The sequence below is a fragment of the Diadema antillarum genome, unplaced genomic scaffold (assembly GCF_040938485.1).
Source record: "Diadema antillarum isolate AM-2024a unplaced genomic scaffold, OU_Dant_1.0 seq00000369_RagTag, whole genome shotgun sequence".
NCBI classification, from domain to species: Eukaryota; Metazoa; Echinodermata; class Echinoidea; order Diadematoida; family Diadematidae; genus Diadema; species Diadema antillarum.
The window spans coordinates 805,326-827,411 of NW_027271370.1; the positions used below are offsets into that span (position 1 = coordinate 805,326).

General features: G+C 37.2%; 1 protein-coding gene across 1 annotated transcript in view; it reads left to right on the plus strand.

The window, feature by feature from the left end:
- The window catches only part of LOC139731403 (uncharacterized), a 43,754-nt gene that overhangs the window by 19,159 nt on the left and 2,509 nt on the right, over positions 1-22,086 (plus strand). Inside the window, exons 9-19 of the mRNA XM_071642291.1 lie at positions 522-567; positions 3,801-3,887; positions 4,973-5,106; positions 5,680-5,887; positions 7,300-7,562; positions 8,637-8,774; positions 9,693-9,833; positions 10,628-10,808; positions 11,670-11,736; positions 14,167-14,277; positions 20,558-20,635. Of these exons, the coding sequence (XP_071498392.1) occupies positions 522-567; positions 3,801-3,887; positions 4,973-5,106; positions 5,680-5,887; positions 7,300-7,562; positions 8,637-8,774; positions 9,693-9,833; positions 10,628-10,808; positions 11,670-11,736; positions 14,167-14,277; positions 20,558-20,635 (1,454 nt within the window). The remainder of the gene's footprint in view (positions 1-521; positions 568-3,800; positions 3,888-4,972; positions 5,107-5,679; positions 5,888-7,299; positions 7,563-8,636; positions 8,775-9,692; positions 9,834-10,627; positions 10,809-11,669; positions 11,737-14,166; positions 14,278-20,557; positions 20,636-22,086) is intronic.

A 22,086-nucleotide genomic window follows, 5' to 3' on the forward strand; every position in this document is an offset into this window, starting at 1 on the left:
GCTTTGTGTCATATTTTCATTCCGTATAGTGTCATCCTCTCTAAAGTCAGTTGACCCCACAGTAGCGTGTAAGGGAATATATAGAAATCGCTCTGAGGTCAAGTGGCCAAAGAAGGTCCACTACTTTGCCATGGTAACAGCAAGTTATGGCCCCAAAATCAGGTGAATGGCTTGTGGATCTAACTACTCCAGTTTTCAAGCAATTCTACAAACTTTGACACACAAGCAAAGCTCAATGTAATGTTGTGCAAGACACATTTAGCAATAGTAACAGAAAGTGCATTGCCATGGTAGCAGTACATTATGACCCTCTAAATCAGGTAAATCTACAGTTTGTAAATGATTCAGAAGGAATTTGACACACATGGTGATTGTGATATAAAGTTGCGCAAGACTTTTTTTTTCTTTTCTTTTTTTTTGACTAGAGTATTACTAGGAGCCATGTTGATGAAGTCATGTCTTTGTCCTAAACAGGTAATGTTTTCTTGATACCATGTCATGCATTGTTTCTCCTTTTGCAGCTTCTCATCGTAATCGCAGATCTTTGAAACAGACAGCATATTCATTGTAAGTGCTAAAGATTTCATCATGCATATTGAGATTGCTTTGAACTCAGTAAACTTTACTAACAATTGGTGGGATACTGAACCAGTTGAGCACTGCACACCATGAAGTAGAGAATGATAGAGGCTCTGAGGTACTAGGTATACAGGAATATCCTTACCATAACAATGTTCCTTGTAAATATTTGTCTAGGAATTTATATAGCGTAAGTACATGTATTGGGTATTTCTGAGCATCTTTTATGGCAACAAAGTATTGTAGCAGTAACCATTGCAAAGCTGTGAAAATTGTTCACAGCTTTTTTGACAGTGGCCCGTTGCATAAAACTTACCAAAACTTACTAAATTGTCATTGTCAGAAAACCACAAAACCTGCAATAACTTACCACCTCTGAAATCAATGTTTTATTATACCCCCACCCACACATAGTGGGTAGGGGGGGTACCCGTTATATAGGAATCACTCTGAGGTCGGGTGGCCGGTCCGTTGGTCGGGCGGTCGGGCGGGCGGGCGGGTGGGCGGGCGGGCGGGCGGTTGGGCGGTCGGGCGGTCGGGCGGTCGGGCGGTCGGGCGGTCGGTCCGTTGCAAAATCTTGTGGGTCGAACTCCTCTCTCATTTTTTGAGCAATTGACCCCAAATTTGGCATGTTTAACCACTATCAAAGGTAGATGTGCAAGACACCTTTTTCGTTAGTATCGCATAATGCGTTGCCATGGCAACGGCTTATTTTCGTAAAAACTTGTGGATCGAACTACTCTCTCATTTTTTGAGCAATTAACCCCGAATTTAGCATGTGTGACCACTATCAAAGGGAGATGTGCAAGACACCTTTTTCGTTGATATTGCATAATGAGTTGCCATGGCAACGGCAAATTTTTAAAAAATCTTACAAAATGTTGTGGATCGAACTCCTCTCTCATTTTTTGAGCAATTGACCCCAAATTTGGCATGTGTGACTGCTATCAAAGGTAGATGTGCAAGACACCTTTTTCATTTGTATCGCATAATGCGTTGCCATGGCAACTGCATATTTTCATAAAAACTTGTGGATCGAACTACTTTCTCATTTTTTTGAGCAATTAACTTCAAATTTGGCATGTGTGACCGCTATCACAGGCAGATGTGCAAGACACCTTTTTCATGAGTATTTCATAATGCGTTGCCATGGCAACGGAAGATTTTCATAAAAATCTTACAAAATGTTGTGGATTGCACTTCTCTCTCAGTTTTGTAGCAATTCAGTTTGAATTTGGGATAAGCGATCAATGTAATGTATATTTGTGCAAAACACCTTTGATGTGTGTGGTAATAAATCTGTTGCCATGGCAACAGCAGTTTTTTTTAACCAATCATACAAAAATGTGTGGATTAGCTTAACTCCTTCAGTTTTCAAGCATTTGGCTTGAAAATTGGCACATGTGACCACGTAGATGTGCATACTTACTCTTTCGTCATTGTTGATCAATGTGTTGCCATGGTAACGGCAAAGTTTGAATGAAAATCATACGAAAATATTGTGGATTCAGTTAACTCCCTTAGTCTGAGAGCATTTGACTTGAAATTTGGCACACATGACCACTATAGTATATAGATGTGCAAACTTAATCTTTCGTCAGTGGTGAGCAATGCGTTGCCATGGTAACAGCTTTTTTTTAACCAAAAAACATACAAAAATATTGTGGATTCAGCTAACTTCCTTTAGTCTTCGAGCATTTAGCAAGAAATTTGGCACACATGACCACTGTGGTACGTAGATATGTAAACGTAATCTTTCGACACTGTCGATCAATGTGTTGCCATGGTAACAGCATATTTTTTATGAAAATCATACAAAAATATCGTGGATTCAGTTAACTCCCTCACTCTTTGAGCATTTGGCTTGAAATTTGGCACATGCAACCACTATAGCATATAGATGTGCAAACTTAATCTTTCGTCAGTGATGAACAATACGTTGCCATGGTAACAGCATCTTTTCACGAAAATGCATACAAAAATATTGTGGATTCAGCTAACTTCCTTTATTCTTCCAGCATTTAGCGAGAAATTTGGCACACATGACCACTGTGGTACGTAGATGTGTAAACGTAATCTTTCGACAGTGTCGATCAATGTGTTGCCATGGTAACAGCATATTTTTAATGAAAATCATGCAAAAATATCGTGGATTCAGTTAACTCCCTCTCTCTTTGAGCATTTGGCTTGAAATTTGGCACATGCAACCACTACAGCATAGAGATGTGCAAACTTAATCTTTTATCAGTGATGAACAATATGTTGCCATGGTAACAGCATCTTTTCACTAAAATGCATACAAAAATATTGTGGATTCAGGTAACTACCTCAGTCTTTGAGCATTTAGCTTGAAATTTGGCACACCTGACCACTGTGGTACGTAGATGTGCAAACTTAACCTTGTTGATCATTGTGTTGCCATGGTAACAGCATAGTTTGAATGAAAATCTTACAAAAATATTGTGGATTCAGGTAACTCCCACAGTCTTTGAGCATTTGGCTTGAAATTTGGCACATGCAACCATTATAGTACAGAAATATGCAAACTTCATATTTCATCATTGTTGAACAATGTGTTGCCATGGTAACAGTGCATTTTGAATGAAAATCATACAAACATTTCAATTCTCCTAACTCTCTCTGTTTAGAGCATTTTGGCTTCAAATTTGGCACATGTTACCCCTACATTACCTAGATGTGCAAAAAAATCTTTTGTCAGTGTGGAAAATGTGTTGCCATGGTAACAGTATATTTTGAATGAAAATGATACACTAATATTATGAATTCAACTAAGCCCCTCATCCTATTAGCATTTGGCTTGAAATTTGGCACATGTGACGGCTATGATATATAGTTGTGCAAACTTCATTTTTTTTCTTAATGTCCAACATTGTGTTGCTATGGTTTCACAATTTTTACTAAAAACCATAGATATCGTCAGTTTATTTATCTTGCTCACTCAGTTTTTGAGCACTCGACTTGAGATGTGGGACATGTGGCTAACTGTGAGCGATACATTTATTCACTGTTGAACAGTGCATTGCCATGGTAATTTTTTTTTTCATTAAAAAGTAAAAAAAATTAATAATCCTGGTAGAGCTAATTCCCTCAGTTGTGGGTGGGGGTATATTAATCACAATGAGTGATAGTTCTAGTTGAACTTATGATAGATTTTAAAATAGATATCAATTGAAGGATACACAATTATGCTTTTCTCACAGACACCAGGAGCGATTATGCAGTATGGATGAAGTATTGTTTCACAACGTGAGGAGTCAGATGACATCATGGCCACAGCTGTCTCCAAGGTAACCGTAGCCTTATCAACATTTGTGGCAGATTTAATACTCATGGCTTTGGCAAAAGTTATCTTATACACACATCCCAGCGGTGAGTTTTTCTTCTCAAGTGTACTGAATTTTTTTTTCCCGTAGATGAGACATCTTAAAATTCTGTGTCATGTGATTTGAGACCATGAAGATTAAATGCCAGAAGTCATCTCCTCCTTCCATTTCTTCTGGCTCATGCTGTTCATGATACAATCATTGCCATGTGTACCGCCGTTCTCTGTGCCCATCTGTAATGGATTGTCCTTCCTTTCCCTCCACTCCCACCAAGTGGCTCTCCATTATCAGGCTGTCCTCTTTCTGGCCACTCCCTGTTTTCCTGTCAGCTCCATTTTCACTGTCTGCCTTTATACATTCCCTTTATCTCTCCTTTCAACATATCCACAACTGTGCTTGCCTGTCTCTAGTTCCTTTCTTGACAGAATCCAGTCTTTCCTGTGATCTCTTGTACTTCAGCCTGTCTTTCCTTTTAAGGCCCAGCATTCATCTACATATCTTCATGTCTGCCACAGCAAGCTTTGACTCATGATATCAATCTACATCCCAAGTCAGGGACCTCTTGTATCTGTATTTGCAAAGTGTTTTGGTTTGTGTATATCCATGCCATGGTACAGAGATGTTTCATATTTACCCTCCCTGGAATGTCACGCTATGGGATGTCTGCACCAGATATGCTGTGAATGAGTAAATGGTGCCACGTTATTTAAATCTTGAAGTAATGTTTAGTATGACATTCTATTAGCATAATGAGGATTGTAAATTATGTTTGCGTCCAGTGCTTATCAAACTTGGGGTTTTGTTTCCTAGTTTTGAGAATAAAATTATTTTTTATTCCTGTACCAGTCATCTTTCACTGAGCTCTGGAGTATGAAACTAGTCATGATATATGTATTTTTTTTTTAATGACACTGTGCATCTTATTGATGAAATTGAGTAAAAAATTTGTTATCTGTTCATGGAACACATTTTGGCATTGCATTAATACTTGCATAAAGGAGACTGGAGGATAACATGTACCATAAATCTGTGCTTGTCTTAACTTACAGTGAAGCTGCTCAGTATCAGTGTAGTGAGTATGCAGGAAGTAAGACTGGGGACAAGTTGAACGGCATCAAGACTGAAGGCAGTGAACCATCATCAATACCTCTGTCTGGAACTGAAGAAATGGTTGCTAAAACAGGTATTGATTCCTCTTTCTGACATGCCTATGTAGTAAGCCAGTAACAGTTCAGTGATATGCCTCCCAGTTTCAATATGGCCTGTTATGTGCTGTCAAGTTTTGTTGCATTCACCCAGTTTTATTATGGCCTACAAGGTTTCTCATTAGCACCGGAACTGCCATGGCAATTTTTTTGACAGTGTAAAAATCTGACATGGCATCCATGGCCATCACGGCCTGTTACATTTGCACATCCCGTCCCACCACATTGCCACCGTGAATTGCATGAAACAGAATTCTTGCAGTACTTGTATGTGAGGTGGATACTGTGTAGACCATTGGATATTACACTACATGTCAGTATTAGAGGAAAAGTGCTTCCCAGGTGTTAATTGTACACAGTTTACTTTGTTATTCATTCTGATTTTCAAGATATTTGACTTCGTTCTGCATTTCAGAATAACATGATAATGTGCGGGGGGAAAAAAACTGATGTGTAACTATACCTGGAAGTATGTGTCACACGACTGCATTTATCTTGTCTTGTCAATAGAAATGCTTGTCTCTCATCATGTATTATGAATAATACTGCAGACACCCACCAACAGCATACTGCCTTCAGTGCAGAGGGTCCCATCTCAGCCTTAGCCTGGTGCCCCACCCCTCTTGACCAGCAGGCAGTGAATCAGTATGCAGCCCTTGCTGTCAATCCATGCAAGGACCAGATCAGCTACATGTATGACTCTAACTGTCTGCCTGGCCTTGTGCAGCTGTGGAGCTTTGGACCACTCTCTTCTGACTGGTAAATGAGTGTGAAATTCCAAATACTGTATGTGCTGTTATTTTCGCATACAGATATTTCTGTGAATGAGGAGGTCATAGACATTTTCGCGAATTGACAAAGAGGCAGGACATAAGCGCACTACTACCTTAGCGTATGGTGACATTTTCGCATGTTGTTAACTTCGCGGTCCAACTGAGATTCGCGAAATTCGCAAAAATTAAACCCTCACGAAAATAACAGCTTATACAGTAGCAGTGTTTATAAGTGATACTAGCAATATGGATTTAGGAGAATGAAATCTGTGATGATCACATAGGTTGGCATGAGCATGTTGGAAAGACTGACAATATGTATAGCAATTTGTAAAAAGATAAATGTGTCACAGTCATTTACTTAATCATAGAAAAAAAATAGAAATAGGCTGATATTAGTGATCTGCTTTCCACGGTGTTTTAGAGATATTCCTTTGCTGATACCACAAGTCACAGTATTTACAAAAATGTGTTTATCATGACATACGTTCATTTGAGCCACACATTCACATTGCCTTCAAAATGCAAGAGTAGGCAGACAACTAGGTCGTAATGTTTGTGTTTTATTCTAATTCATCTTTGTATTACGATAATTTTTTATGCTCCTTCTTAGCTTAACCAAACGATTGACTTGTATTTCATATATTTTTATGTACTTCATCATAGTTTCATGTGGCAAACCTAGCCATCAATGAAGAAAAAAGAAGATTAAAAAAAGAAATCAGAATGCAGCAAGTTACCCTGAAATTTACCATGCTGTTGTTGTCCATCTGCAGGGCTCCACATTAACGTTTATTTTTGATGGCCCAAAGGCAAACATCCGACCTTTTTTGGTGGCCCGATCAGGCCACCAAATTCTTCATTTCTGAGATTTTGGTTGCCCGACGTGCGTTTTTGGTGGCCCCGGGCCACCGGGCCACCGTTAGTGTCGAGCCCTGCCATATGGTTGGTCTTTGATGGTGTCCACAATAGATAAAACTGTAGAACAAATCACACAGCCCCCATTGCAGAGCATGCAAATAGAATCAAATTACATGATTGTAGCAGATGGTCAGCAAGTTGGTTGCAATCCATATTGAGCAGTAGCCTCTACCGTCTCCTCTCTAGTCTTTTCTCCATGATGCTACATCAGTGATCTAATGAAATTTAAAAAGAGTAAGAATTGACACGCTTGATTACGGTCACCTGAATACCCAGAAATTGCTATGATTACCCTGGTACACTCTCAAGATATCATGCTTGGTTTAAAAGAACCTTTAACAATGTATATATGATACTGAATCTAATAATATTTTTTCTTATAGTAATGTCACCAGATAGGATTGAAAACTTCAGATCTAACTGAGTAACAGGTAATGTGACCATCTTCATGTGATGATGTTTTTTCTTCTTTGTCAGGGCTCAGCCCAAACTTGAATTCAGCATAGCACATGATGCTGGCTTGGTGAAAGAAATTGCTTGGTGCCCATCTGGATGCTGGGATGACCCTAACCCAACACACCCCCAGATTGACCAATCACAAGACTCCATTCCGCACTGCAACAACTCTGACCAGCGCCTTGGGGTGCTGAGTATGGCATGTGCGGAAGGCAGTGTGTTGGTTTATAGCATACCACATCCAACCAGGGATGCTGAGGATACAAAAGATGTGTCACAAAGAGGTGAACATTCACTTTCTACTTAATTTCTCTGCTGCAGGAATCTCACAGAATTTACGGATGGATGCCCAGACAGACTGATGAATCCTACATTTATCTTATGATTCAAATCTTCTTCAACATATTGAGTGCTTTGTATTGTTCATTTTAGAATATTAATTACTTTCTGTAACTGTAGAGGCACAATTATGATGCTTTTTCTGAACAAGTCACTGCACAAAAAAAAAAAAAAAAATACAAATGAAAGAGGAAAGATGGATGAAACTCAAATATAATAAAAGCTAAGAATTTTTATTAAAGAAGGTACCGCCATCACTGGATTAGAAGAGTACAACAGCTCATGGTGACATCACCACAGGACAAAATTAAAAAAATAGGAAGAAAATTGAACATATTTTGGTTTTTCTAGTATAATGAAAGAGCACTTACCTCTTTCAGAAAGCAGAGGGAATGATATTGCTCCTTAACATAAATATGTCAGTTACAAATCAAGAGAATGTGTACATTTCATTTCAAAAAATATTTGTGGAATTCTATTTATTGTCACTGGGGCGACAAGACCTCATATCTACAAATTGTTCAGGAGAGCAAAGAAGCATGGCAGCCAAAGCTCTGTATCAAATGGGAGAGCCTTTCTTTTGACATGCCATGGTGGCTTCATTTTTGGGATAAGGCAGCTAGGATTCGGACAGGACATCACTTCACTGATTATCTGACCATTAATCCACAAAAGTCATTTTCACCAAAATTTCAGTTATAAGGTCTTGTCGCAACAGCGATGTTATATTTCTTTATTGCCCTGCCATTACATCACAAACTGTAGTTGTCGTCTCATCCAGGAGTAGCGACACCAAAGATCTCCGTCCCTCCCTCGCTCTCTCTCTCTCTCTCTCTGGGGCAGTGTGATGTACAATTTTACAAGTATGAAATCACAGCTCAAAGTGCTCAAAATGTAAGGGATAAAAAGTAACTTTCTGAGAATTTTCCAAATATGTAATTTATGAGAATTTTGTTCATACACTGTAGCTTCATCACTCATACAGATCTGTGGAATGTATTTATATCCTTTGTCTATAGTGTACAAGCCTGTGCCAAATCTCATCCTCAAGCCAAAGCATGATGAAGGCAACGCTAAGGTGTCCTTTGGTGCATGCCTGTGTGTTGCCTGGGAGATGCGTAAACCACATTCCAGAGTAGCTGCAGGTTTTGCAAACGGTACCATCTAAGTCTTCATATGCTTCCACCAGTCCTATGCATGTACCTCTCCAGTCTCATTTTGCCATACAGATTTCAATGTGCTATGATTTTATGCATACACATCCCCCTGCACACATGGTAGTTGTTCTTTTCAGGCAACTGCTATCAAACTAAATGTATGTATAGTTGAATGAGTCTGGGCAGACCACTGGTTCCTGGTAAATCAAGTTTCGTTGAGTTTGATGCTGAAGCAGGAAATATTTGAGCCAAGTTACCAAAGAAAGATTTACCATCAAGGCAACATCCTTCTCTACAAGATTCATTGTCCCAGCAGCTTTCAAAAATGAATCAAGTACTAGTAATTATAGTGATGTCTATGAACATTTAGTACTTTTCCCCCTTTTGAATGGTTGCAAAGTAAAGACATCAACATCTCTTATGTATATGAGCATTCAATGAGACCTGAACACACCCTTTTATCACTGCAATTTCTCTACTTGGTGCATTATGTTTTGACCCTTTGGCCCATATTCACATAGATGGTTTAAATTTAGTCCCATTGGCTAAAACAAGCATGAAATACATGAAGGCATATCTTACATAATTTTATGGAGTATCTATGCATGGTTATTGCTTGATGTCTGTTGATGTATGTGATCTATCACACACGTATACACAAAAGAAATGTTCATAGACTATGAACCGTTATATTCTAAGCATGGACCAGAATGGCTTAATATGTATTATTGTACTTGTTTGCAGTCTGAAGGTTTTGAATGTGTCGATCTATGAATCATGCCACTTAAATGTGAAAGTGGACTCTAAAGAAGGTATTACATGCAAACAGTGCAAGTCCAAGGTCAATTCATCTTTGGAGTGGAATTACTCTCCAAATTCTTCATAATGAGTATGACTTCTTTCTAATATTTTGATCAGGAGCGATAGCTGTGTGGAATCTGAGCTACACATCTCCATTGTTGCAAACACCATGTCCTGAGGGTTCTTCCATTGTCTGCCCACTGCTTGTCATCAATGCCCACACCAATGTTGTCTTTTCAGTGGTGTGGTTACAAGCTGGTGAGTTCCCACATTTAGAAGTTAGTGCAAATTATGCTGGTTTAAACAGTAAGTGCATAAAACGTCCAGATGTATCCATCCATTGATTTGCATGTGTGTAGCTGTACCTTCCTTTGCGGCTAGTGCATAATGGCTTTCATCTGGTTTGGTTGTACAAACTCACAAAACACTCAGAGAGTGCACAGTATTTCTTAGTAATCTGCAATAGTAGCATCTTTTTGATATATACTCTATAGCACTTAAGAAAATGTGTTAAGAATGTACCTGATCAGAGGCTCTGAAATGAGTCACGTGTGCTCTGTGTATTTTTATGCTAATGCATGACGTGCAAGAAGTGCACAGGAAAAAAGCATTACTGCACTGCATGTTATCAGCGATAGATACCAATTGCGCTGTGCAGCTACAGTAGCTGTGCGCCTGGCATAAACCCAAAAAATTACTGTCATTCACATGCACAGCAGATCAAAGAGCAGCCCCATTTTATTGCACTACAGAGTTTTACCAGAAGATATTACATATCATAGACCGATTTCATCAAACAAATAATGCACAGGTTAAAGCTCATGATGTTAGTAGAGATGCAACACACTCAGGTACTCACAATGTTGTGCATTTTGCAACATTGTATGTACCCTCGAGTGCACTGCATCTTGACTACTGCATTCTCACCTGTGCATTATTTGAATACTTGACATTCTCATACGAGGTCAATCTGTTCTTTTCTGTTTGTATATGTCTATTCTATTTCTTTTTCTGTCTAAATATTTGTCTGTCTCTCCTCACTGCGCATGCAGACAGCAACATCATATGCAGTAGTGGTATGGACCAGCAGTTGATATATTGGGACTTGCGTCACCCAGCACTTCCCCTCAGCACCCACCGTGCCCACAATACCTGCAAGCATCAGGCCCTATCCCACCTGAATGGCGTTGTCTGTGGCCAGGACAACTCCTTGTCTAGTGCTAGATTCAAGTTGTAAGTGAGAAATTAATTTAATTAAATGAAAAATGCAGTTCTTGGAACATTTCACATTTCCTGGACCTTATGAAATATCTCCTTTGAATTAAAGTCAATATTATGCAGTGTTATATTTACACATTCAATTCCCTATGATATTTTTGATGTGCAAACTAAATTTCACAGCTAATCTCTGAAAATACATATTAGGGCAACAAGGCACAATGCAGAGTATGACCAATAGGATTTCATATTCATCAGCATTTGTCACGTGGCGTGGCTGAGTGGATAAGAGTGCTTGTCTCTTGACATGACCATGGTATGGGTTCGTGGGTCCAGCCCACGCCCAGCCCGACATGTTTTTCCTTCAGCAAGGCACTTTGTCCACATTGCTGCTCTCCACCCAGGACTTTGAATGGGTACCGGTAGGATGAGCAAGTTTATGTTGGTTGATCAGCATGTGTGCACCTATGAAATGGCTGTGACTGGCTGGAATGCTCCCTAGGGAGTTGAGAGTGAGGATATGCTGGTATAAAATAATGTATCCAGTGACTGGGGTAATAATAGTCTGTAAAGCACACTGAGATACTTAACAAGTGTGAAATGTGCTAAATAGAAACTAGCTATTATTATTATTGTTATTATAATATATGCTGCTACCCTAACTTCCTGCCATGGTATCAAATCTTACAATACTTATTAATCATTTCATGAAGTATAAGCACACTGTTGTTCAGTAGTCATTGACTGTTTGTAGCTGAACTCAAAAAGAATAGACAGACTTAATGCCATGAATAGTGATGTCTGTGCCAGTAACAGAAGTGAGACATAAATTTTGTATCATTTGAGTCATATTGTCTCTCACATTCATTTTTACAGAAATTTCCAAGATGCCTGTAGCCTCCGCCCCAGTAGTGGGATAGGGTCCTTCAATATCTGGATTATGGTGAGTGCACTTTGGCATTACCCGACGGATCTGAGATATCTATAGGGCCTATAGTATGGATGTCACAAGTGTTGGGACACCATCTTCTATTTGGAGTGTTTTTTTGTGATCAAAAGAAGATTTTATGACAATTGATGATTCCTGGGATAGAAAAGTGACAAAGTGAAGAGTAGAGTCTGAGAAGAAGCCCCAGACAAAAGGGATTTACAAGTAGAAGAGGATATAGCTAGTTTCATCTTGACATCAATAATATCCTAGCTTAAGAAATTCATACACTGTTTGTTTGTTTGTTTATTCATTTTCCATCTGAGAAGATGGCTAGATAACCCATATTCAGCTATCATAAGCTGGTCTTCCAGGGGGTCCAGTTGGATGTGAGGTGGGACCACTTCACCGGGTTAAATATCCTGCTCTTTGCGATGAATGAATGAAGCGGGATCTTTTATGTGCATGAGTTGTTACTGTCTCATACACGGGACCTCCATTTTATGTCCTATCCAAGGGACAGAGTGTTTTGCCTCTTGCTAGAGGGGACGGTATGCTTACACACAACATTGCACAGTCCAGACTCGGGTTTGAATCCGGGCCGCGTGATCGTGAGGCAGACATGCTACCGACTGAGCCAACTCACAGCTCACTGTGTGTTGTGATCTCATGATTACCTGCCTCCTACCAGTCAGAGAGAAAGATACATTATTTTTCTTCACAGCCATATAGACTAGTAGGATGCAATCATGGGTGGTAGGGAAGTAGAACCATTGAAAATAAGATTTGTTTTATGTCTGCCATATGCTGTATATGACATATGTTTTGTTAGGTATTTATTTTCATGAATTTCACAAGTCAGGTGTTGTACTTGAATTTAACAACATGCGAAAATATTATTGTTACAATGGAAATTTTTGCACAACCAGAAACTAGCACTAAAGTAAAAGCACGTGAATATGTTTGGCTGCCATATAATCCAGTAGTTAATGTCTTGAATCCGTGGAATTAAAAACATGCAAAACTCACCTTACCTCGCCGGGCATGAATAATTATTCATACAAAAATATCCACTTATACAGTAACTGTGATCCCAACATGAATGCGACGTGCATGCATACATTTCTCTGTTCAGTGCTGTACTCCACATTTTGCCAATTTAACCACTTGCAAAATTGTCAAGAATTCCTGATGAAAAGACAAAAAAATTTGACTCGCTAAATATATGGCATATATGAGTCTAGGGCAATTACACCCTGGGCAATTACCCCGGACCCTTCCCCTGACTCTAACCCTGAACCTAATCCTAACCCAAACCCAAACTCTCACCCTAAACCTAACCCTAACCCTAATCTTCACTCTAAACCTTACCACTGACCAGTATCTGGCGGGGGGGGGGGGGGGGGGGGGGGGGGGGGGGGGGGGGGGGTAATTACCCTCAGGGGGTAATTGCCCTGATATGGGCATATACAATGTTCTTTTAAATATAATGGCTTACATTAACAAACATGGCTATACTAGATGGAACGTACCTGCATGAAAAAACCAGCCTACAGCCAGCCATTTGAAAGCAGTCAACAATATTCTTTTCTACATTTATTCTGTTCTTTCTGTTTTTACATCTTATCTTCTTTCACCCTTGTTGTATCCATCGTAGAGACCATTGCACACCTCAGGACTGTTTACAGTCAAAGAGAAGACCATCCTGCAGGCTCCATTAAGGCATATCTGAATATTTTGGTGGAGGCTTCTCTCAGTAGATTTGTTTTATATACCGCAGTGTCCACCCTCCCACCATCTATACAGCAAAACATTCAGCATCATGGCCCTATGTGGTGTAGCACTTCTATTTCTACATGATGTAGAGGTTCCACAGGGTCATTGCGTGGAGATGGCAAGAAGGGGCTGCAGTTTATACCCCTTTCATACCAAACTTCTCCAGACGTCACCCGAGCGCACTCTAGGCGGACGTCTGGGGTGTGATTCGTTAAGTAAACACGAGGTGCGGGCAGAGCACCGTTTCATACCAGAGGCTAGTCTGTAGTGCACTCTAGCGCGCTCGGTGAGCTGCGGAGACCTTTCATGCTGGAACGACATCCAGTGTTCATTCACTGTTCGTCCACTGTTCGTGCTAGACGGTCTAATACGCATCACATCCACTGTTCACCCGGGTGTCTTTTTCGGGCTACCTTTCATACCAACAGTGGTCTAGGGTGAACAGTGGACGACCTCCGGACATCATCCACTGTACAGCGTCTGGTATGAAAGGGGTATCAGACTATCTGAGAAACAAGTGAATGTACAGAGGGGTCAGCTTTGTCTCCCCTAGAAGACTTCAGTATCACAGATAGTACAGTAGACTACAGGACTTGTATTTAACAGTAGTCTCTAGACTACAGTACTTTTATTGAAATGGCTAATTGCAGTTGGCATTGTTCTTTGCAGGACCTGGCATACTCTAATTGGCTGCATTGTGTTGCTGCATGTGATATTTCTGGCTTACTGGCTGTCTGTGTGCTTCCCTGGAACTTCACGAGATCTAAGAGCAAAGCAGAGGTACCAGTAGTAGACATCATATACTTCTGTATGCTTGAATTTCCTGTAATTTAAATTTTGGTCTTGTAAAAAAGCATGACTGTCTTTTAGTTGAATCGAGGGCAAAGATATTGATATTCTTACCCTTACAATGTAGAAAAGACTCTGAAATTGTGAAGTGTGGATATCACATTGTGTACACTGCAGTTCATTAATGAGCATGGGGGGGGGGGGGGTCATATATTCATGTTATAATGATAGTTGGCCAACATTTGGCAACTATGACCTTAAACTTCACAATAGAAAACCTTAACTGTCATTACACAAAGATAGTGTACACAGTTACAGATTTATGGGAAGTGCATGGTGGTATACATGTATACTATTACAAGTTTTCATGTAATATGTAGTGCATAAGACACTGCACACAGATCTCTGAATAACATCAACCTTTTTAAGCTAACAGGTTCGAAAGAAATATCATACTGTTTGTTTTGTTGTGTATATCAAGCTATTAGTAGACGGCGAGTTGTAATGTTCTTAAAATTTTCTGTAGATTTTGATTTTTTGTGCTCTTTCCCCTATTTTGGGGGTGCTGAACACGAATCCACTTGTTGCCATTTTTCTAACCGACGTCTTCACCCGTTGCCATGGCAACACATTATTTTCCTTAAAAGAACATGTATTCTTCAATAAAAATCATAAAAACATGATGTAAACACCAAAATATGTCATTATAAATCCTTTTTAATTAGACTTGAGAAAGAATACAATTTTCATGATGTCATGGTTACCTTATAGCAATGACGGTTACCATGGCAACAACTATTTATAAAGAAAAATCATATTCTTCATGAAAAGGCAAGAAAACATAACAAGATTAAGTGGAATATTTATAATAAATTACTATCTAGATTATCAGCTTATTTTTCCACTATGTTAATTTCACATAATTTTCGTTGCTGTAGCAACAGCATGACAAAAGCTACCTTTTAAAGAAAAATAAGCATTGCGATTGAAAGAAAAGCAATACGTCCATAGATGATAAATTTCTGTATAGTGAGATTTTTTAGCTATTTCCTTTATTTTGTCGGTGCCAAACACGAATCGAACTATTGCCATATTTCTAAATGACATCTTTAGCCGTTGCCATGGCAACAAATTATTTTCTTTGAAATAACGTGTATTCTTCATTAAACATCACAAAAGCATGCTAAAAACACCAAAATAAGTCAATATAAACATATAACTCTTCAATCAAATTAAAACACAAAATTTCCGACTGTCACAGCAACCTCATAGCAATAACGGTTGCCATGGTAACAGCTAATTTTTAAAAGAAAATGATTTTTTTTCATCAAAAAGCATGAAAAGATGAAAAGTTTGAGTAGCATACTCATTACAAATTGCTATGATAATTATCAGCTTTTTTCACTACGTTCACGCCACATTATTATCGTTGCTATGGCAACAACTTTTTTCCCTAGAAAGGAGAAGTACCCCAGTAAAAGAAAAACTAGATAAATAAATAATCAATTTTTGTAGAGTTTAATTTTTCAGCCCTTTTTTTTTATACTCTTTTGGGAATGCTGAAAAGGAATCCACCCATGGCCACTTTTCTAAATGATATCTTCAGCCGTTACCATGGCAACAAATTATTTTCATTAAAAGAACATGTGTTTTTCATTAACATCATAAAAACATGTTGTTAAGGCCAAAATATGTCATTATATGTGACCGTGCACCTCAAAACGAACATAAAGTCGCACACACTGATTTAGCGTGAGGACTGAAAATAAGTGAAATTGGTCAACCTAGCCGAACTTGACTTTTTCATACTTTCTGAAAGAGCGGGTCTCCTTTTACATTATGCTAAAATTTGGTATCATAAAACGGGCAGGAAAGTGTGTTTTTTTAGAAGTTTATCTCGAACATTTTTGGTAGAATAGTGTGATTAGGTGTGTCTTTAGAATCCCTTTTTCATTTCTGAAAAACCTTGTCCACACTCTTCACTTTCAACTCTAATAACTTTTGAAAGGATGGTGCTACTGCTTTGAAAGTTGGCATTTATTGTGGACAGAATGTGTTGATGAGGCATGTTTAATTTCAGATTAATTTGATTATCCCTTCATTGTTGTTACTCTGGTGGTTTACTTCCTGTTTTTTGTCCCATTCATCGCACAGCCAGCATGGTTTGGTAAAGATTAAGCTCTTGAATAGACACTGTACTTTAGAGCCTGTTTTCTCAGTTCACACTTTTCCTGAGTTTGTGCTTTCTTTCCAATATTTAGATAGGTTAGGAGAGTCCATTTGATTTGAGTTATACATCATTTTAAAGCCTAAAGTCTGCTCTTTCAGAATATGGTCTGGCGAATTTTGTTTGTTTTGAGGTGCAGTGTCACATATACATTTTTCCTCAATTAATAAAAACAATCCCTTTTTTCAATTACATTGATACCTCATAGCAATGACAGTTGCCATAGTAACAATTCCTAAAAAGAAAATACTAATATTTTGATGAAAAAAATTGAAAAAATGACGAGATTGAGTACCATATTCATTACAAATTTCTATCAGCTTTTGTTTTCACAACTTTAATTCCGCATCATTTCTTTTGCCATAGCAATAACATGAGAAAAAAATGGTTTTTTTTTAGGATTCCAGTTCTATAGCAATCTGTTGGAAATTACTATAGAGGAGGTATCATAGTCATTTAAGGTTATCAATTGTCTTGAAGACGTACATTAATGCTGAAACAGAGTACATCATGACGAGAAAATTTGAACTTTTGGGGAGGTTTTTAGACATTTGTGTTGCTTATTATTTGTATTTTATGTTTCCTGGGTATATCTATAGTTTAAAAAATCTATTTCTTAACATGGTTGTTGCGATATAGGAACAAATATGATGTGAACAGAATTATATATGGCTAGTAGTGTTGCTCATTTGTATTACTTCAAAAGTTAGGCCATAATTTCACATTTTTTCTTGAAGATTTTTTTCTACAAAAATTGATGCATTTCCATGGCAACCATGTTAAATATTAACCATTATTTCGGATATGGATATTTAAGGTTTTAAAGGTGCAATGTGATCAGAAATTCAGGAAGCTGACTAAATTTTTGTGTTTTTACTTATTTTTTTTTGTTTAGTGTATTCTTTCCTTCCTTATCTGCATAAATAACGTTAATTTTTTCTTTAAAAAGCAGTTTTCTCATGTTAATTCTATAGCATGAAGAACGAAGTGGGGTGACTATAGTGGAAAAAAAACTGACAGTAAATTGTTATAAATATATTACTCAATCTTGTCATTTTTTATGTTTTCCATAATAAATTGTTATTACCATGACAACTGTCATTGCTATGAGGTAACCATGAAATTGAAAAATCGTGATGTTTTACTAAATTAAAGAGACATGTTTATTTTGACACATTTTGGTGTTAACAGCATGTTTTCATAATGTTTAAAGAAGAACACATGTTCTTTTAAAGAAAATAATTTGTTGCCATGGCAACGGCTGAAGACATCATTTAAAAAAATGACCACGTACAGGTGCATTCCTGTTCACCATCCCCAAAAGAGATGAAAAAGCACAAAAGATTTAAACTTTTCTGAAATTGATCACTTGTTTATTTTATTCTTTCTTTCCTTTTAAATGAAACAGTTCTTCTTTCTATGAAAGAAAGTTTTCCTCATGTTTTTGCTATAGCAACGATAATAATGTGAGATTAGCATAGGAAAAAAAAAAGCTGACAATCATAGTTAGACCCTAACTGGTAATGAAACAACTTTTTCAATCAATCTTTTCATAATTTCATGCTTTTTGATTAAAAAAAAACATTATTTTCTTTAAAAAATAGCTGTTACCATGGTGACAGTCATCATTATGAGGTAGCTGTGATATTCGGAAATTGTGATATTTAAAGGGATAGTACAGTATTGGTGGAGATAAGAATTGGGCTTTTAGCTTTTTGCAAGCTACCAAGAAAACACTTATGAAATAGTACAGAGCATATTCTTTTAAGAGGAATTCAAACTTTATTTGATGAAAATTGGGTTTTGAATGACTGAAACATCCAAAAACAAGGTAAAACAAAGTGATCGTAACAAAATGTGGGTCCCACACTTTATTAGAATCGCTCTGTTTTGGATATCTCAGCCATTTCAAAACCAATTTTCATCAAATAAACGATGAATTCCACATGGAATTACATGCTCTTTAATATTTCACAAGAGGTTTCTCATTATCTCACCAAAAAATGTTAGAAACCTGAAATTAGGCCTCAACCAAAACTATACCATCCCTTTAATTCAATCACAGAAATATGTTCATATTGACATCTGTTGGAAATTACAGTAAGTTTTTATAATGTTTAATGAGGAATACATGTTCTTTTAAAGAAAATAATTTGTAGCCATGGCAACGGCTAAAGATGTCAATTAGAAATATGGCAACAGGTGGATTCGCGTACGGCACTCCCAAAATAAGGGAAAGAACACAAAAAAATCGAACTTGTACAGAAATGTATTATCTACGGATTTACTTCATTCTTACTTTCCTGTTAATTGAAATACCTATTTTTTCTTTAAAAGGCAGTTTTTGTCATCTTGTTGCTATAGCAACGAAAGGGAAGTGAAATGAACATAATGGGAAAGAGGTGATAGTCATGATAGTAGTTAGTAATCAATATTCCATCCGATCTTGTCACATTTTCTTGCTTTTTCATGAAAGTATCACAACTTTCTTTAAAATAGTTGTTACCATGGCAACCATCTTTGCTATGAGGTAACCATGGCGTTATAAGAATTGTGATTTTTAATTTGATTAAAGAGATGTTTAGATTGATTTATTTCGGTGTTTACTGCATGTTTTTATGATGTTTTTGATAAAGAATATACGTTCTTTTAAAGGTAATGATAAAAAAATTATATGATATAATATAATAAACAAAAATTGATCATTTATTTATCTAGTTTTTCTTTTAACAGGATACTTCTCCTTTCTAGGGAAAAAAAGTTGTTGCCATAGCAACGATGATAATGTGGCATGAACGTAGTGAAAAAAGCTGATGATTATCATAGCAATTTGTAATTAGTATGCTACTCAAACTTTCCATCTTTTCATGCTTTTTGATGAAAAAATCATTTTCTTTTAAAAAATAGCTGTTACCATGGCAACTGTTATTGCTATGAGGTTACTGTGACAGTCGGAAATTGTGAGTTTTAATTTGATTGAAGCGTGATACGTTTATATTAACTTATTTTGGTGTTTTTAGCATGCATTTGTGATGTTTAATGAAGAATACATGTTATTTCAAAGAAAATACTTTGTTGCCATGGCAACGGCTACAGATGTCATTTAGAAATATGGCAACAGGTCGATTCGTGTTTGGCACCGACAAAATAAAGGAAATAGCTCCAAAAAATCTCACTATACAGAAATTTATCATCTATGGACATATTCTTGCTTTTCTTTCAATCGCAATGCTTAATTTTTCTTTAAAAGGCAGCTTTTGTCATGCTGTTGCTATAGCAACGAAAATGATGTGAAATTAACATGGTGGAAAAATAAGCTGATAATCTATTATAAATATTCCATTCAATCTTGTCATGTTTTCTTGCCTTTTCATGAAAAATATGATTTTTCTTTATGAATAGTTGTTGCCATGGTAACCGTCATTGCTATAAGGTAACCATGACATCATGAAAATTGTATTCTTTCTCAAGTCTAATTAAAAAGGATGTTAATGACATATTTTGGTGTTTACATCATGTTTTTATGATTTTTATTGAAGAATATATGTTCTTTTAAGGAAAATAATGCGTTGCCATGGCAACGGGTGAAGACGTCGGTTAGAAAAATGGCAACAAGTGGATTCGTGTTCAGCACCCCCAAAATAGGGGAAATAGCACAAAAAATCAAAATCTACAGAAAATTTGAAGAACACCCCAATATTGTGACAACTCGCCGTCTACTATATGCAGGTATATAAAAAACAAGAGAAATAAAGAATTGTGTCCAATGAGATATGACATGTGACATTTCTAGAGCATCAGATTGTGGACTAAACGTTTTGAATATGAATTTTGCCATAAAAATGTTTGAGGTTTTGAAAAGAAAAGTTTCTCCTACTTAATGGAAACCAGCATTGTCTGTGGTTGTGGACAGTGTCCATGACACTTCTAGCCAGAATCGTGATAAAAAGAAATGAATTCAGTGTAAGTAATCAGAATAGCTGCAGTGAGTCGCAAGAAAGCCTTGCATTATCAATGTTGTTTTTCATATGTTTTTATATGTAGACATTCGAGCTGGCAAAAGGTGCCACTGGAAAGAGTGACATAGAGAAATATTTCATCCAGAAGGAATCACCGAATGCAGTGAGTAGGACTCCTTCAGCCCTTACTTCCTTTGTACAAAAGTATTGTTTCATCTTTTTGATATTTCAACTAAACAGAGAGGTCACCCTTTTTTAGACAAAGTGATTAGCTACTAAATAACAGGGAGATATTAGGGAACTAATATGGCATGTTTAAGTGACAAGCTTCTTCATATACTTTCAGAGATGCCAATTGTTACTTTTTTGCAGTATTTTGTACTGTATTTGCCAAAATACTGCAGATTTGATGGAAAATAGTGTTTTTTCCAAAAATTGTTAAAGTATGCATGTCTATTGCAGGAAAGGTAAAAATACTGTTTTTCCACCAAAAGTAAGTCGTTTCAGCCTTTGGAAAACTGCAATGCTGTTTTCAAGGTTGGCATCCCTGTACTGTATTGCTTTGGCACCATATTTAGGGTGTGTGTTTTGAAAGAGAAAATAATGTGTTTGTAATGAGCTCCAACATGAGAAATTCAACAGAATGAGTAGCCTCTACACAATGACAGTGAAAAAAAAAAAAAGTAGGAAAGCCTTAAAGGGATTGTATAGGTTTGATTGGGATGAGGGATTTAGATTTAAACTTTTTGCAAGATTATTAGAAACCACTTACAAAATATGAAAGAGCATATAATTCTAAGAGGAACTCTTAGAAGTTTATTTGATGAAAATCAGTTTTGAAATGGCTGAGATGTCCAAAAACAAAGTAAAACAAAGTGGTCCTAATAAAAGATGGGTGCTACCTTGTATTAGGACCTTTTTGTGTTTGGATATCTCAGCCATTTCAAAACCAATTTTCATCAAATTAACTTTGATTTCCTCTTAAAATTGTATGCTCTTTCATATTTCATACGAGGTTTCTCATTATCTCAAAAAAAAATGGAAACCTGAGGCCCCATCTCAATCAAAACTAGAGAAGCACTCTAAGAGTACAGACCTCCACTATGCAGCTCATTTATACCACTGATCTTGTTCTTCAATAGTCCACCATACGTATGCATGCTAAAAGTCGCCCAATTTACCAGTAGAGAAGCCTTTTGTGATGTCAGTACTCATCAACTTCAAGCTGCGTGGCGTGCCTCACCCTAGCAAAAACTAGAGCACACACTTTAGTGAACGTATGAAAATTTCAAAGATGAGCAGTTTGAACTCCTTCATAAAATCTACAAAAATTCCCGGATCACTGCCAAAATTTAATCACCTGTTACTTGTATCTTTGCAGAGGTAGCTATTGTATTATCCCTTTAAACAAAGTTTGATTGAATTCACCACAAGAACAAATATTGACCCTAATAAACAAATCTCTAGTGATTTATGGCACAGACAGTGGGATGGAAGGCTTAAATTGAAGGAGATTGCTTGCCTCTGCTGGGATGCCACATTAAAAATAAAGCTTGAGAAGTTTGGAAGAGGTAGTAAATTCAGTTGTGTGATGTGTCTAACTTTGCTTACTAA